General features: G+C 24.1%; 4 protein-coding genes across 4 annotated transcripts; 1 reads left to right on the top strand and 3 right to left on the bottom strand. All coding sequences in view use genetic code 6, as the record gives it.

The window, feature by feature from the left end:
• Positions 1 to 32: 32 nt before the first annotated feature.
• Positions 33 to 2,218, top strand: TTHERM_00189080 (GDP dissociation inhibitor; the record flags this gene model as incomplete). The annotated part of the gene is made up of 6 exons (XM_001016584.3): positions 33 to 111; positions 316 to 543; positions 658 to 855; positions 1,232 to 1,762; positions 1,817 to 1,977; positions 2,042 to 2,218. 6 exons carry the CDS (start codon positions 33 to 35, stop codon positions 2,216 to 2,218), a joined length of 1,374 nt encoding a protein of 457 aa, XP_001016584.1.
• Positions 2,219 to 3,041: 823 nt separating this feature from the next.
• On the bottom strand, positions 3,042 to 6,991 carry TTHERM_00189070 (hypothetical protein; the record flags this gene model as incomplete). Its single annotated transcript, XM_001016583.1, has 2 exons — positions 3,042 to 6,437; positions 6,497 to 6,991. The coding sequence occupies 2 exons, from the start codon at positions 6,989 to 6,991 to the stop codon at positions 3,042 to 3,044; spliced, it is 3,891 nt and encodes a 1,296-aa protein (XP_001016583.1).
• Positions 6,992 to 7,826: 835 nt separating this feature from the next.
• TTHERM_00189060 (nucleoporin, putative) lies at positions 7,827 to 8,885 on the bottom strand (the record flags this gene model as incomplete). Its single annotated transcript, XM_001016582.4, has 1 exon — positions 7,827 to 8,885. The coding sequence occupies exon 1, from the start codon at positions 8,793 to 8,795 to the stop codon at positions 7,827 to 7,829; it is 969 nt and encodes a 322-aa protein (XP_001016582.3). The 5' UTR covers positions 8,796 to 8,885.
• A 294-nt stretch (positions 8,886 to 9,179) lies between these two features.
• Positions 9,180 to 15,395, bottom strand: TTHERM_00189050 (transmembrane protein, putative). Its single transcript, XM_001016581.2, has 6 exons — positions 14,931 to 15,395; positions 14,526 to 14,734; positions 13,729 to 14,344; positions 11,579 to 13,533; positions 11,423 to 11,525; positions 9,180 to 11,310 (listed from the first exon to the last, which is right to left on the bottom strand). The coding sequence occupies exons 1-6, from the start codon at positions 15,329 to 15,331 to the stop codon at positions 9,186 to 9,188; spliced, it is 5,409 nt and encodes a 1,802-aa protein (XP_001016581.2). The 5' UTR covers positions 15,332 to 15,395; the 3' UTR covers positions 9,180 to 9,185.
• Positions 15,396 to 15,929: the final 534 nt, after the last annotated feature.

Raw genomic sequence — 15,929 nt, 5'->3', positions numbered from 1 at the left:
ACAAAAAATTAAAGAAGAAAAAGGTAATAAAAATGGACGACACATACGACGTTGTTGTTTGCGGTACAGGTTTCATTGAATGTATCCTATCAGGTTTGCTTTCACTTAAAGGTAATATTATAATTTTATAGTTTTGTCTCTATTAAAATCAAAAGCGTTGATGCCAGTTTATTTATTTATGATTTAGATAGATCAATTAATAGCTTAGATTTGTAGTATCTTTTATAAATATTACATATAATCTTCCAATTTATCAAGAATCAATCAATTTACTCTCTATTTAATGAATTGCAATATAAAATATTATTAAAATAGGTATGAAGGTTCTTCATATTGATAGAAATAGCTTTTATGGTGGTGAAGGTGCCTCCGTTAACTTGACCAACTTGTGGAAAATCTTCAGACCAAATGTAGATGTTCCTAAAGTTTATGGTGCAAACAGAGATTGGAACATTGATTTAGTTCCTAAGTTTATTATGGCTAACGGAAAATTGGTAAAAATTCTTCTCAAAACTCGTGTCGCTGGTTATCTTGAATGGAAGTGTAAAAATATTATTTACTTTTATAAAATATTATGAACATTTTTACTTTTGTTCATGCAACCATTTACAAATTTAATACATCAAAAATTTATTAATCCATTAAATTATATTAAAGGCATCGATGGTACCTACGTTTACCAAAATAAGAAGGCTGGTATCTTCTCATCTGGTGGTCCTAAAATTGAAAAGGTTCCTGCAAACGATAAGGAAGCCCTTTAAAGTGACTTGATGGGATTATTGGAAAAGAGAAGATGCAAAAATTTCTTCGTTTACGTTTCTAACTACGATGCTAAGGATGTCAATACCTACAAAGGTAATATTTTTTTAAGGATAAAGCTGAAAAATTTATTAATAAAGATTTGAGATTTCATGCTTCTAATAGAAAATTAAGTAGTTAGTTGTTACCCCTTCCAAATTAATTTTTAGTTAGAGCAAACGAATTCTCATTTGTTTATTTATTGTCATTCAATAATAAGCACTAAGTTAAAACCCAAAAATTTAGGTTTAATTAGGACACTAGGTTTTCTGTTCTAAAATTTCTTTAAATTTCAAATAAAAAATTAAATCTTATATTTTTTCGCAATAAGTAATACACTTACATTCAAAATAAACAATAAATTGATGACAAAATTACTGATAAGCATTTAAATAAATATAAATTTTACTATTTAAAATATTTTTAAATAAAGGATATGATTTAAAAATTATGACTATGAGACAACTCTTAAACAAGTTCGATTTGGAAGCCAACACTATCGACTTCATTGGTCACGCTGTTGCATTATTTAACAATGATCAATTTTTAGATAGACCTGCTATTGAATGTGTTGATAAGATTAAATTATATATGGATTCTATAAATAGATATGGTGACTCTCCTTTCATTTATCCCGTTTATGGTCTTGGTGGTATTCCTGAAGGTTTCTCTCGTATGAGTGCTATCTAAGGAGGTACTTTCATGCTCAATACTGATATTGATAAAATCGTTTATGACGAAAACGGAAGAGTTTGTGGTGTTTAAGCCGGAGATTAAGTTGCTAAGTGCAAGCTTGTCGTCTGTGATCCTACCTATGCTATCAAGACTGGTAACTAAAACTTAGTTAAGAAGGTAGGCCAAATCATTCGTGTTATTTGTATTCTTGATAAGCCTATCCCTGGTACTAAGGACATTCCCTCAGTTCAAATTATCATTCCTCAAAGATAAGTTAATAGACAAAATGGTAATTAATTAAATTGATAAATATAATTAATCATATTATCTAATCTTAAAAAAGATATTTACGTTATGATGGTCTCCAGTGTCCATAATGTATGCCAAAAGGGTTACTACATTGCCATCATTTCTACTACTGTTGAAACTAATAATCCTAGAGCTGAAATTCAACCTGCTATTGATCTTATTGGAAAGCAAAATATTAAAGAATAGTTCGAATAAGTAAAATTTTAATTATCATTTTGTGTATACTATTTGTTAAATAAATGAAAATTAATCAAATTAGATTTCTGATTCTTACATTCCTACTGGTGATGGTAGCAAGAACTAAGTTTTCATTTCTAACTCTTTCGATCCTTCCAGCCACTTCGAAGCTGAAACTGAAGCTGTTTTAAGAATTTACAAGAAAATCACTGGTGAAGATATTGATCTTGAAAACTTACCTGAAGATGTTGAATAATGATAGAAACTAATTAAATAATTAGATTAGCGATAAGTTAGATGAGCAAATATAACTATTGATTTTAATATATTAGCACTATTTTTTATGTTTTCAAAACATTTTATACGAATTTTTTGTTAAGTATTTTATAGTAAATATTCAAATTAAAAATTTTCAAAAGTTTTTATTAATAACTTAAATCTTTATAACATAAAAAACACCTTTAAATTTAATACTAACTTAATTACTTAGAAATTAGAGCAATTAAGAAAAGTAAAACAATATAAAATCTATTACTAAAATAAACTAAAGATCTCTAAAAAATATTTAAACAAACTGATCATTATCATTGAAAGTTGTTAAATTAATTAAAACATATTTTACAAATTATACCATTCATTTTAAAAATCTAAAATATTTCAAACAATTTAGGATATTTAGATTAATGATTCAAGTTTTAATTTACAAATTTCACTCACATTAAAATTTATTATTAAAAATTAGGAAATTAAATAAATAATTAAATTAAAGTGTATATTTTTTAAATACTTTTGAGCTTTTAATATAAAAATTTTGACAAATCTTATTTTCAAAATATTTTTTGCCAAATTTATCTTTTTTAATATAAATTTTTAGATGAGATTTTATTTTAAAAAGTTCACCTCCTAAAAGTTTAAAATAAAGAAAACTAAAACTATTTATGTGTTTTATAATTAAAGTAAATTTTTAAAGATAAAACTTTTAGATGTTTAAGGAAAAATGTTGGAATACACATATATTGTTTATAATTGATTCAAAAAATTAATTAATTTATTTATTTATTATATTATATAATTGGTTAGTTTCATTTATTATATTTTTATTTCAAATTCATTTAATCTTGATTATTTTCTGTTAGCATATGATCTGATGAGTTTTAAGTTGATTAGTTATTTACAAAATTATATTAAGAAGATGATTATGATCTTATCCTTTGGCAAGATGAAGATTTATTTACATCAGCAAATTTTAAATTATCGCTCCTCTAATTCTAACATTAAATTTAGTCTAATTTATGCTCATCATATGTGTCAGTTACAATTTAAAGTTTATTTAGGTTTTTGTTTTTTATTTTTTATTAAATTTAATTGTACTCTTATAGCTTTGCTATGTTTGGTAATGTTTGTTATTATTATTTATAATATGCTTCTATATCAGAAAAATCATTGTAATTTTATTAAGATTAAGTAAATGTAAAGTTATTAAAAGCGTTCAAGTCAGAGTTGTTAGACTTTGATTGCTCTTCAGAAAAATGTTCTTAATTTAAAATTTAGTTTGGTTAATTTAAACCATTTATTTGTTGTATAACTTACCTTTAACTATTGTAGTTGCTGTTATAGGAGTCATAGTTTTAAAAACTATTTAATTATTTAGATTCTTTCATAATATGAATACTTTCAATCTATTCTCCAACACAAGAGGAACCTGCTTGAGAGTTGTTTCTACTAGAATTTAAATTAGTATAAGAATTAGCTCTGGCTAAAGTGCTTGAGTTTGCTTTTTATTACATCTTATTAGATTTCTGGTTGTACTATGAGAGTTACTTTGATTAGTGTTAGTTGAAACCTTGATCTTACTAACCGAATGTATCTTAGAGATGGTAGCTAGATTAAGAATCATATGATTTTTAAGAAGCCTTAAGTTCATTGTGATACTTGTTTTCTTGTTAGCTTTAATATTGATGAGGCTGTAAAGTATTACTAGACATATTTTTCTTTATCTACATGTTTTATTTCTAATAAGCCTCTGTGCTAAATTGATCAATTAACCTTTTTTAAACTTAAACAGAACTATTTTAATTCTCTTCTAGCATACTTATCTAATCTTATTAGTAAGATTATCTAGTATTGTTTTAGATTATTTTTTAATAAATCTATCTGTTATCTGTAGTGTTAAAATTTGATTCTATTTTGTTAAAGTTTCTGCTACTTCTGTTAGTATCTATGCTATTTCTTATTGAGTTGTTATTATTAAAAATTTATTATTATTGATGTGATCCATGAGAAAAATCCAAAGAATTTTATTCAACCTAATTAGATTAGCTAGAAACTGATAAATTATAATTCTTTGAAGAGTGGTAGCTGTTCTCATCAGTTTTTCTCTACATATATTTATCTGATTAAGTTGATTAATAAAGATTATTATTTTATACTGGATAGAAAATTTATTATTGGTTGATGCTACCCTCTATTTGGTTAGGGACAAATTTTATATTTGAGGTATTATTTCTGACAGAAAACTAACAATTCACATTTTCTAATTATTCAGTTGATAGATAATTAATAGAGTTTGAAGGAGCAGGAGAATAAGTTTTATTTGTCAAGGTTGATTTATTGTTTTCTTCATTTCTGTTTGATATCATATTTTAAGAGTTTGTGTTTTCTTTAAATTCACTTTCATCCCTTGTTTATTGGTGCTAAATGTTATCTCTGTTTGTTTTAGAACCAGGATCACCACAAAATCCTGAATTTATTTTCTCTATATTTATCTATGTATTTTAATTTTCATTTACCAAATTGTAGCTATTATTCAAGGCTATCCCTACTCCATTTAAATTCTAGCTACTGATGCTATTGTTTTTGAACCTTTAAAGCATTCTTTATTACTTTTAATTAGAATTCTCTTTATATTATCTCACACATAAATCAAGTTATTGTTCTCTTATTAATGCCTAGTCAAGTAATGATTTCAAGTCTTCAATTTGATTTTAGTACTATCTTTGCACTTCAGTTTTTGCCTATTCGTAACTTTAGTTCACTTATTCTTCAAATTTTTTAACAATCTCTTCTTTTTGAGAAGTTAGCATATCAATATCTTTCAACAAACTTTTTATCTGTTTTTTATATTTTTATTTTTACTCTTCCAGCTTTTCTTACTCTGATCTGTGATATTCTTCAATTATATTATCCTATTAATCTAAACGCTACTACAAAATGACTAAAATTTCAGCTTGGTTTGATAACTCATTGAAAAATTGTCCTAAACGAGTCTCAAATTTTACCATTAACTCTTTTACATTTTTTTCATTACCTCTCTTAGACTCCTTTAAAATTTCATGCAACTATTCATTCAAATTTTCTTTATTTTCAGAAAGGCTAAGTATATGTTCTTTTAAGCTTGACATCAAGTTGTTATTGTTATTTTTCACTTAGCTATTTTAAAATTACAATAGCAATTTGTTTGTATTTCCTTACTACCTAGCACTTAATAATGGTTGATTTGTGTTAATTTCTTTTTACTTTACTGAATCCGATAATAAGCTAAGATTGATAATACTTTCTTATTCTTAAATCTGGTTAGAGAGTTCCTCTTTGCATAAGTCATGGCATTGCATACTTCCTTAAAATTTAGAAAACTCTGCAGCTGCTGCAGCTAAAGAATTGCTATGTAATTACTACTATGTATATTTTTATTTATCATTATTTTATGTAATTTTTTAGGTATTTCTAGCTTTGCTTGTATCTTATTCTTATTAATCTTCTATTGATCTTTCTTAAAATCTCTAATATTATATCAATTCTTCTCTTTTTTAGTTTATTTGATTTTAATTTTATTTTTTAAAACTGATATCTTAATTGATAGAATCTAAATGGTTAAAAGCAAAAGATTGTTCATGAGATCCCCTAGTTTATCTTAATATCTCGTTGTTCATCATCAGACTTGCTCTAGATCCGAGATCCTATCCCATACTAGTGTTGTGATTATTATTTAGGATTGCAGCTCTTTGTGTATGAACATTGTATTTCTCTTCAAGAAGCTATCTGTTACTTTCACTTATCATAAGTTGATTTCTGAGCTTGATTTACATTTCAGTAGATTATTTCAAAAACCTTTACAAATCTTTATTGACAGTCTCAAATTTATCAACTATTAACTAGGATTTTTTTTATGCTTCTAATATTTCTACTTCATTTTTTTAAAGGATTTCATTCTATTATTAAAGAGATTTAATTGTTTCCTTTTGCTTATCAATAATCATTTGTTTTAAATTTAACTCAGATCTTAGGTCAGTTGTCATTTTGAGTAATTAATTTACATCCTCTTTCCCATTATTATTCTCATAAATGTTTACAATGTCATTTATTTTCTTTTAAAGTATTGTTTATTCAATTTCCAATTACTCTTTTCTTTCAATGTCATTCTTATATTTCTTTTGTATTTCTTAGATCTTTTTTTCCAATTATTCAATAATTTCTGCTTTCTTTATTTTAATAATTTAAAAATTGTTAAGTAATTCAATCAACATTTTTAAAAATTTACTCTCTTTAACTCCAGTTCAAAACAATTCTTTTCAGTTTTTAGGACAGAATTTTAAATTTACAACTTTTCTGCAAACATTTCCCTATCAAGAGTAAAAAGCTCATCAAACATATAAGTAGTATTATTTTAAGAACCATTATTATGATTACTACAAATATTACCATTTAGAACTTAATTTGCTCCATTTCCTTGTACAAATGATCTACTAGTTGTATGAGTGGAGCTTATAGATGCTTATAAGATTGAAGATGATCTCTTTTTTCTATCTTAAGACTTTTAGCTGCTACTCTACTTAGAATTTATTTAGTTCTAGTGCAAAGATTAGTTTTGAGTAGATGTAGAATGACAACTATCTGCTTGATCTATATCTCTGTTATTCAATTATTAAATTAAACTTCCTCTTTCTAAAATTCTTTTTTAGATAGGACTGCCGCCATTTATTTCTTCATATTCTTAGTTGCAATCACTACTAATATTTGCTATTAAGTCATTCATAGTTTTATGAGTAAAATTGATTCAATTTTTTTTTCGTCTTTATCTAGTCAGTGCTTACTTTTTTGTAGCTAGCCCAATTAAGAAATATTGACTACTTTTACTATTATATATTCTTATTAAACTTTATGTTTGAATAAAACTTAATTTTTTAAAGTTTTTTTTTTCTTTGGTTTTATTTGAATTTGATAAGGCTGTTTTTAACTTAACAAAGATATTGATTAATTGATTGACTATATTTTTCAAATTCAAAACAAAATAATTAATTACCTGCATGTATAGTTTCTGAATTATAAATACAGCATGCTTAAAATTGAATTGGTATTTATTTGATTATTCACCAAAGATTTTTTCCGCTCATTTGAATTTATATTTAGCTGCATGTTTTAAGTGATTTTAAAGAAAATATTATTCATGTTTTTTATATTTCAATTGACTGAATAAAAAAATTCCGCGTTTTTACTTTTCTAAATTTAAATACCATTTAGTAAATAAAAAAATGAATTTGAATGAAATAATAAGCTTTTAATTTCAAACCCTTCAATTATTTTGGATAAAATAAAATTTTATAAAAAAATATATTTGTCATTCTTAGAATACAATTTTACAAAAAAAAAATAATTTGCTATTCTTAAAATAAAATTTCGAATATGATTGAATATATAAATACAAATTAATAATTAAAATTGATAATTAAAAAAATAGTATTTTACAAAAAAATAATTGAACCAACATTCTTTTTTATTTGTTTTTAAATTTATTTTAAAATAATTTTTTATAATATTTATTTATTTCTTTCTTTCTTTGTTTATTTGCTTTTTTGTCCAATATTTATATCTCAAAAAGGATGAGTCCTAGATTGATTTAGCTTTTTGATTAATATTTCAAAATCTTTAGAGTCTTCTTAATGTTATTCTTTAATAATTTCAACACCTTTTTTAATTTATCCTAGCATATCAATAAGAACCTACTTTTTTTTAGTTATGTTTTGATTATTAATTGATCCATTTTATTCTCTAGCACTTGAATTTTAGTTATTATTTGTATTCAATTCACCTCCTGCTTAATTGTTTTTTGCATCAATTATTTTTTAATTTAAATCAATTAGCTTTTAGTTTTGATGAGTAATTGATGAATCAATATCATTAAACTACCTGAAAAGCCTCATTTCTGCATTAGAATCTCTTTCGATTGTGTTAGCATTTGATGCTATTCTCTCTATTAAGCAGTGAATTTCAAATAATTTAGCAAATATGAGTTCATTCTTTTCGCGAATTTTTTCCAGATTTTAGCTTGTTTATTCAATATTTTCTGTATTAATTCCTTTAACAACGACTTGCTATTAATTATTATTTGCAGGATTTGCTATTCCTTGAATAGTAGTGTTTGGATTATTAGTTGTAACCTTTCCTTCACCAAGCTTTTGAGTTTCTTGTACTAAATTTTAATTTGTTTTTTAACATACATCTTAAATAAGTGTAAGTAATCTATGATAATTTTTTTGATAATCCATTATGAATCTATGATGCTTAAGTACAAGGAAGACATCCTATTTATTTTTTTCAGCTTAGTTAAAGCCAGTCATTTAGGGATTTGGATTTATAGTTTACATTTAGTTAAAATAACCTAATTATGGCTATTGTTGCTAAGGCTATACACCAAATGTATTATTTAACCCAGTTTATTACTATGTGAATAAGCCTCCTTGTTGCATTCCTTAATTCATTGCACCTCCTTAATTGTTGTTGAATAATCCACCTCCTGTTGCCCCTTGGTTACCACCAAATATATTAGTTTATGGAAACATTTTATAATGAATTTAATTTTTTTAAAAAATTAATGCTTGCTTGTTTTTAATTTAACAATAAAATATATTGATCTTTTATTATTTTTTTATATGAATAAGTTTAATCTTAGAGGAGAGAGTTAATATAATGTTAGCTTTATTCTTGTATCTTTTTTCACATATATATATATTTAGACAAAGATTAATTACTGTAGACACACTCTTTAAGCAATTATAACAAAAAATTTAAAGATTTTAGAATTAATTATTGAATTATTCACAATAATTTTTTTATAAAAATATTTTTGAATTTACATATCTTAAATATAAAATAAAAAAATAAAATTAGATTTTTTATATTTACAAAATTAATAAATTAAATTGAATAATATTTTAAATAAATTAATTCCTTCATTTTTAGAAATCCAGACTTCTGTATCTAATAAGCTAAAGTATTCTCTATGATTTATGATATTTCAAAAACAGAAGTGATATAGATTCTAGAATAATTGCTAAAGATATTGAAATTATGATAGATATGATATATGATAAAACACTATACGAGGAACTCTCAGAGGAGCTATAAGATATTATAACTGATCCTACAGCAAATAGAATAGCAAACACTAAATAATATTAAAATAGTTGTAAATTTGACAGTTTATTTTCACTTTTAAGAAACCTAAAAATAGCTTAAAATATTAAGAGAACTAAAAAGGAGATTAAATAGGTAAAAGCCATACCAAAAATGACAGAAACTATTACTTAATCTATTTATTCTAAATTGTATCTTTGTAAGAAACTTAGGACAAGTATATTTGAAGAAGCTATCATATAATAATTAAGAGCAAAGTGCATTACTCTGAAGTAGTTTGGACAGTATTCAAAACTTATGTTGAAGCAGGTAAAAGAGTGGTAGAAAAATATTTTATCAAATATTTAATTATTGCTAATTTTAATAATATTGTCTTATTTTGGAGAGGTATTTTAGTTTACTTGGATAGATTGTTGATTTTATTCAGCATTATTTGATACTATGCTAAAGGTATTACTTTATTTAATAGTTTCTTTATTTTAATTTTGATGGATAAAATTATTTTGAAATACAATTTGAATTGAGTCAGGACTCATTGAGCAATTACTTAACGATTAGATATTTTGATTATTTATTTAAATTGGTTTTTCTACTATTTAAGATATTATCTAAGGCTATAAACAAACTTCTTATATTAATGGTACATCTCTTTGTTTTATTTAATATTATTATTACTGATCTTACTATTATTACTATTTGAAATCCTAAGAAGTATCCATTTTTATACCTGCTATAATTCTCAAGCTTTCTTTTCTCTTAATATATTTATTTTGAATTTTATTTTGATTGGAATTTAATTGATCCTTATCTTTTATAATGTTAATTTGGTTCATTTGCTCTTTAATATTTGTGCAGTTAAATTGATTTTTCTATTATATTTCTTGTTTTTGAGTGTTGCTTTATACATTAGATTAATTAGGAATTGCAGTTTCATCTGATTATTTTGTCAAAATGCAGGTATAGATAAGAGTTTTTCCTTTACAAAAAAATTTTGTAAAAAAAAACATCATGTGAGATATGATTATAAAAGAAGCAATCAAACCAACTTTTAGAGAATAAAAAGAATCACCATCATCTGATATAGATTATAATATGTTGTTTTTATTATTTTCTTAGCTTGAATCTATTGAATTTATATAATCTTGGGATAATTAAAGTCCTATAAATGTAGAATTAAACCCGATGTTTTCACACTGTAGCTAAGAAAAATCATTTATCCTTTCAAAATTTAAATTGCTTATTGTATCTAGATATGTAAGATTATTTGTAAAAATATAGCATTCAGGACTAAATTTAATTGCTTTTCCTTAAGGTCCTTTTAAACTAGCATCCAAGCTAAAAAATAAATTTTGCTCTTGATGAACCATACCATTTTAATCTGTGTATAATAGCCTGTTTGTTGTCACAGGTGATAGAGCCACAATAACATTATTATTATTTGCAAATTAATTTTCAATTGGATTTGTAATGAAAACATCGCTCGGTAAATTAAAAGAAACTAAATAATACTTATTAAATTAAAATTATGTTTATTAAAGCTATCTTTTCTTGAATTTTAATATAAATTTTAGGTTTTGTGTAAAAGGGATCGTTAAATCTTTATTAGAATTATATATGTATTAAAATTATATGTATAAATTAGAGCTTTCAAATGTCATATTCCCTTAAACTTTCCTAAAGTAGGTTATTACAGTTTTTTCTATTAAATTTACTATATTTCCACTAATTTATTTCATAAGATTAAATTACCTTGCTAAATCTATCAAATAACTGTATATTTCTAATATATTTTAAATACCACTTAAAGACAGCTAATTAAGCATATCACTATCTAGTTAATATAAGATTGTGTAAATATTTTAAAAGCTGGTCTATGTAAATATTTATCTTGACTTCATCAATGTAAGTAAAATAGAATATTTTAATTCTAGCATGCTAATACTTTTTTAAATTAAAAATAAAGATTTATTTTCATTAAATATTAAAATTGTATTTTTCATAAAATTAATTAAAATTATTTATATTTCAAGAAGTAGTTTAAAAATGAAATTACTTATATGGAGCCATCTGCGAAATTAAAAGGTTTGTAGTAAATTATTCAACATATTATAAAGCGTTAGTAAATAATTAGTTATTCTACCATGAACATCCTTCTCCTAATAATTAAATATACTGTAAAATATTTTATTTTATTTTTAATTAAATTTACCTATATAATTGTCAAAGCACTCACACATCGTATAATAGTTACGATTCAAGCCACATTTACCCTAATTATTGCATGTAATGTTGCTATCACACCCTATAAACTGCTAATTAAATCCATAATTATAAGACTTTAAGATATTAACATCTCTTTGGACTTCTATGTCAGAGCTAACATTATTTGAAGTGTAATTTAAAATGTCATTTATTTAATAAATCGAAGAAAAATCGTTTAAGCTAGTGTCTGAATAGTTTGTTAGTATGTATGATATAATTTACTTAACTGTTTCCTATTTGTTGTATTGTACAATTATTTTTGAATTATTCATATTTTAATTATTTGAATAAACTGTAATGTATTTTGAATAAAACGAATTTATCCTTTCTCCTTATACAATAGAAAATATTTCAGCTTTGATTTAAAGCTACTAGTTGAAATTAAAGAGAGGAAAACTAAAATTAGAAGATAAACTAAGATTCTAATTTCTATATTATGGAAGAAAATTGCTGTTTAAATACTAATTTGCTTAAAATATATCAAAAATTTATTCTTTTCCAGAGAGATCTATATACTTAGTCGATACTTACACAGAAAAATTCAACTAATTATTAAGCAAATTAGGGATTCTGAAATTACTTAAATTGAAATTTATTTAATCGTACTAGGAATTAGCTTTATCTGTTGAAATAGAAAAATCTCCTGTAAAATTACCAAGAAATTCAATTATTTTAGTTGAGGCTCCATACAATTACTTATTTTAATCTTTTAAAGAACAAGAAACACTGAATTTTTAAATTTAAGGATTAAACCCCGTTATATTATACAAATTTAAATTATCATCAAATTAAACTATAAGCTAGAATTTTTAGGAAGTGTTGCATACTAAGCTAGATTGATTATTGTTAAATGAAGATATTTAAGCTATAGCTTGAATAGTTAGAAACTTTGCTGATAAACAAATATTTCCTATTTTTTTAGAGCAACTCACATACAAAACTAAGCCTGGTCTTTAATCACAAAAATCATTGGAAAAGCTTTTTGTATCTATTTTTTCAATAAGTGATGGATCAGACTAGCACGAATCTTAGCATTTATTACCATTAATGTAGCTAAATGAAGGACATTTCAAGCACTATATTAAATCTTAGCATTTTATGCATACCCCATTAAATGATTTTTAGTATCCATAATTACAATTATTTTAGCAAATTCGAATACTCGCTTTAGTAGTTACTGTAGAGTTCGCATAGTTTACTCTGGTTTGCATTAGTAAAGGATTTAGGTCATTATTTAAATAATACTCTTAAAAGACTAACCCTGTTGTACATTCTATGCAATCGTATTATGTAGGTCCATTACATGTTAAACAAGAAGGATGACATTGCTTACACATTTACTTTGAATCTTTATTTTCAGAGCTAAAATAATCGATTGTATCAAAATATTCACCTAATTTACAGGATGTTTAAATGCAATACTGTTAATTCAGCTCCTAATATCCAGAGATTATGCTATTTAAAGGGCATTCCTTTACACATTAAGGGAATGAATAATCTTAAAGTAAAGTTAAGGAGTCACTATCACATTTTGGAAGGCATATACCATTTGCAGAGGCTGTATTTAAAAACCTCGGGCACTAAGATAAGCAGTATCCTTGATATATAAATTTACTTGAATCTTTACATTTTTAGCATACTGCAATTTATTATCCGATGTCAAATGAAATTATCTCACAAGAATCATAAGCTTAGCATTTATTTTTGAAAGGAATAGTTCCAGAAGGACAAGAGGGCATGCAAAAACCATTAAAAAATACTTAATTTTAAAGACATTTAATAGGTTAGTTAGATAATGCATATTAATATTTTATCTGGCATTGCTGATTTGAGTTTGATTAGAAAGAATCTTCACATTAAAGGCAAGTATTCCCATTTATGCACTGTTTACATCCTTCCATGCTTTTTTGATAAAATATAAAAATTTATTTATTGGAAGTTACAAATTAATTTAAATTAATTCGAACGTCATTTATTAAAATTTGTAGCCAATTTTATTAGTGTAATTTACAAATTAAATGAAGAAAATTTTAATTTAATGTATTTTTTAAATGGCAAATAAAAGAAATAGATGACGTAAGGAATATTGATAAATACCAATCGAAGCATTTCTTTAATTTTGATTTAGTAAGCGAGTATGTCTTTGGTGGACAAGAGTTAAGGCATTTTCCGTTATAAATAAAATAGCCATCTTAACAAATTTCGCAATATGTTGGCAAACCTATACACTATTTGCATACAGAGTTTATTTCAGGTGAGCAGTTTTAGCAAGAGTTTATTACAGAATCTTAATCCAATTCCCATAATCTTCTTTATTACAAGGATTTTATTTACTGTAGACTATTCATCAGAACGAATTAATTTGGCTTGCACTTTCTCACACATTTATTGTTTTATATAGTATAATTTATAGAATCAATGCAAGAAGTACAAGTAAATTAATCAAGGCAAGTTAAGCAACCTTCGATTGCTGAAGAGCATTCAACGCACCTACCTAATTATTTAGAAGCATAAAATTGATGATTACAGCTCATAACACACTAAGTTCCTTAGAGATAATAATCTTTATATGCGTCTCTTTGGCAAGATTTGCATGATGTGCTTTCATCTTGGCAAGTTAAACAAGGCTACTAGCATTATTTACATAAACCATTTTATAAAAAGAATCCATCTTAACACAAATTACACTAACCTTCTTTGTTGCACGATTTACCTTTTTGATAAAAAATATCTCTCGATTCTAAATTGAAAGTGGCATAAAATTTAAATTTGTTTATATAAGAATTAATTAGTGATTTCTTTGGAAGATTACAATATTTTTAGAAATAAAATAGTCTAATTAAAATATACAAGGGCAAAAATCTAAGTAATATAATAAAAATATATTAATTTACATCTTTAAATTTAGCATATTGCATTTACAGATTCGATGTTACATTGATTTCCAGAGCCTGATAAAATATACCCTTTAGAACATTAAACGCAAGTGCTTACGCTACTGCAAATTTAGCAATTTTAAGTTTAACATTAAGTGCACTAATTGGAATTTTAATCTAAATAAAATTAGGGAATACATTCTAAGCATTTTCCATCTGTATCACATCTAATTATTTAAGAAAAAGTTTAAGTCTATAAAAAGAAATATCATAAATGATAATAAACTTCCTTAATTAGCAATGAAGTAAAATCTTCTTTATTAACAAATGATGAAAAATTTCATTTAAAAATGAAATATTTTATATGTATTATGATTTTGGATGTTAAAAGTGTGAAGATAAAATATAGAAAAAATGCTAAACCTGCTGCAGTTACTGACTTCACATTTAATACAATAAAACATATCTGAATATGAAATTATTTCTTAATAGCCTTAAATGCATCCTAAGCACTAAAATTAATAAGGTCCTCTACACATCTCACACGATGGATGGCATAATTATAATTATTAAGAAAGAGTATCAAAATAAAAGCCTATCTTCGGGTACTTATTTTAAATATTTGTATTAAGTTAGCACAGATTATCTTAGCTAAGTTAATATCCCTCTATACATATTAAACATGAACTAGTAGAGCATATTTAACAGAAAGGAAAAGCTAAGCAAGAAGAATCTATAATGTCAAAGGCATCAACTACTGCAGTACAGAATGTTGTAATAATTAATTTTATTAAAATATCATTAAAACTATTTAAAGTAATCATTGTATTATTACTTCTTTTCAATTTTTTACTTTTTTAATTTTTATCTTAAAATATTAGATTAAAAATAACTATTTTCAATCTAAATTATTTGTATTTATATGATTTATTGAAGTCTTATAGCACATTCTAAAACATAATTGTTTATTTACAAATATAGATTAATATTTCAATTTCTGTAGTTAAAATACTTGCATAAATATGATAAGAAGTGGTAAATACTTTTGATTATTATTTTGTATATTTTAAATAGTACTAATTATCTGAAATATTTTGTTAAAAACTTCAAAATCTAAAGCCTCTTGAATTGTATAATCTCAAAAAACCTAGTTGATTGAGTAAATAATATTCTCTAAAAGCAATAATTAAATTTTTATATTAAAATAGATAATATTCTTAACTTTTATTCATTTAATTTTAAATATAAAAATTAGTTTAAACAATTTAAATATTTATTTTTAATTTTTAAAGATATAAAATAAAAAATACAATTAAAAGTTATTATTTTTCTAATATTTGTAATTTATTTGTATTTAAAAAATATTAATTTAAAATTACTTTAATAAATATTAAAACAAAATGTAATTTTCTTAGAAAATAT

The sequence above is a fragment of the Tetrahymena thermophila genome (assembly GCF_000189635.1).
Source record: "Tetrahymena thermophila SB210 genomic scaffold scf_8254638, whole genome shotgun sequence".
NCBI classification, from domain to species: Eukaryota; Ciliophora; class Oligohymenophorea; order Hymenostomatida; family Tetrahymenidae; genus Tetrahymena; species Tetrahymena thermophila.
Note: the sequence above shows the minus strand (reverse complement) of the source record. Positions and strands in the feature narration are given on the sequence as shown.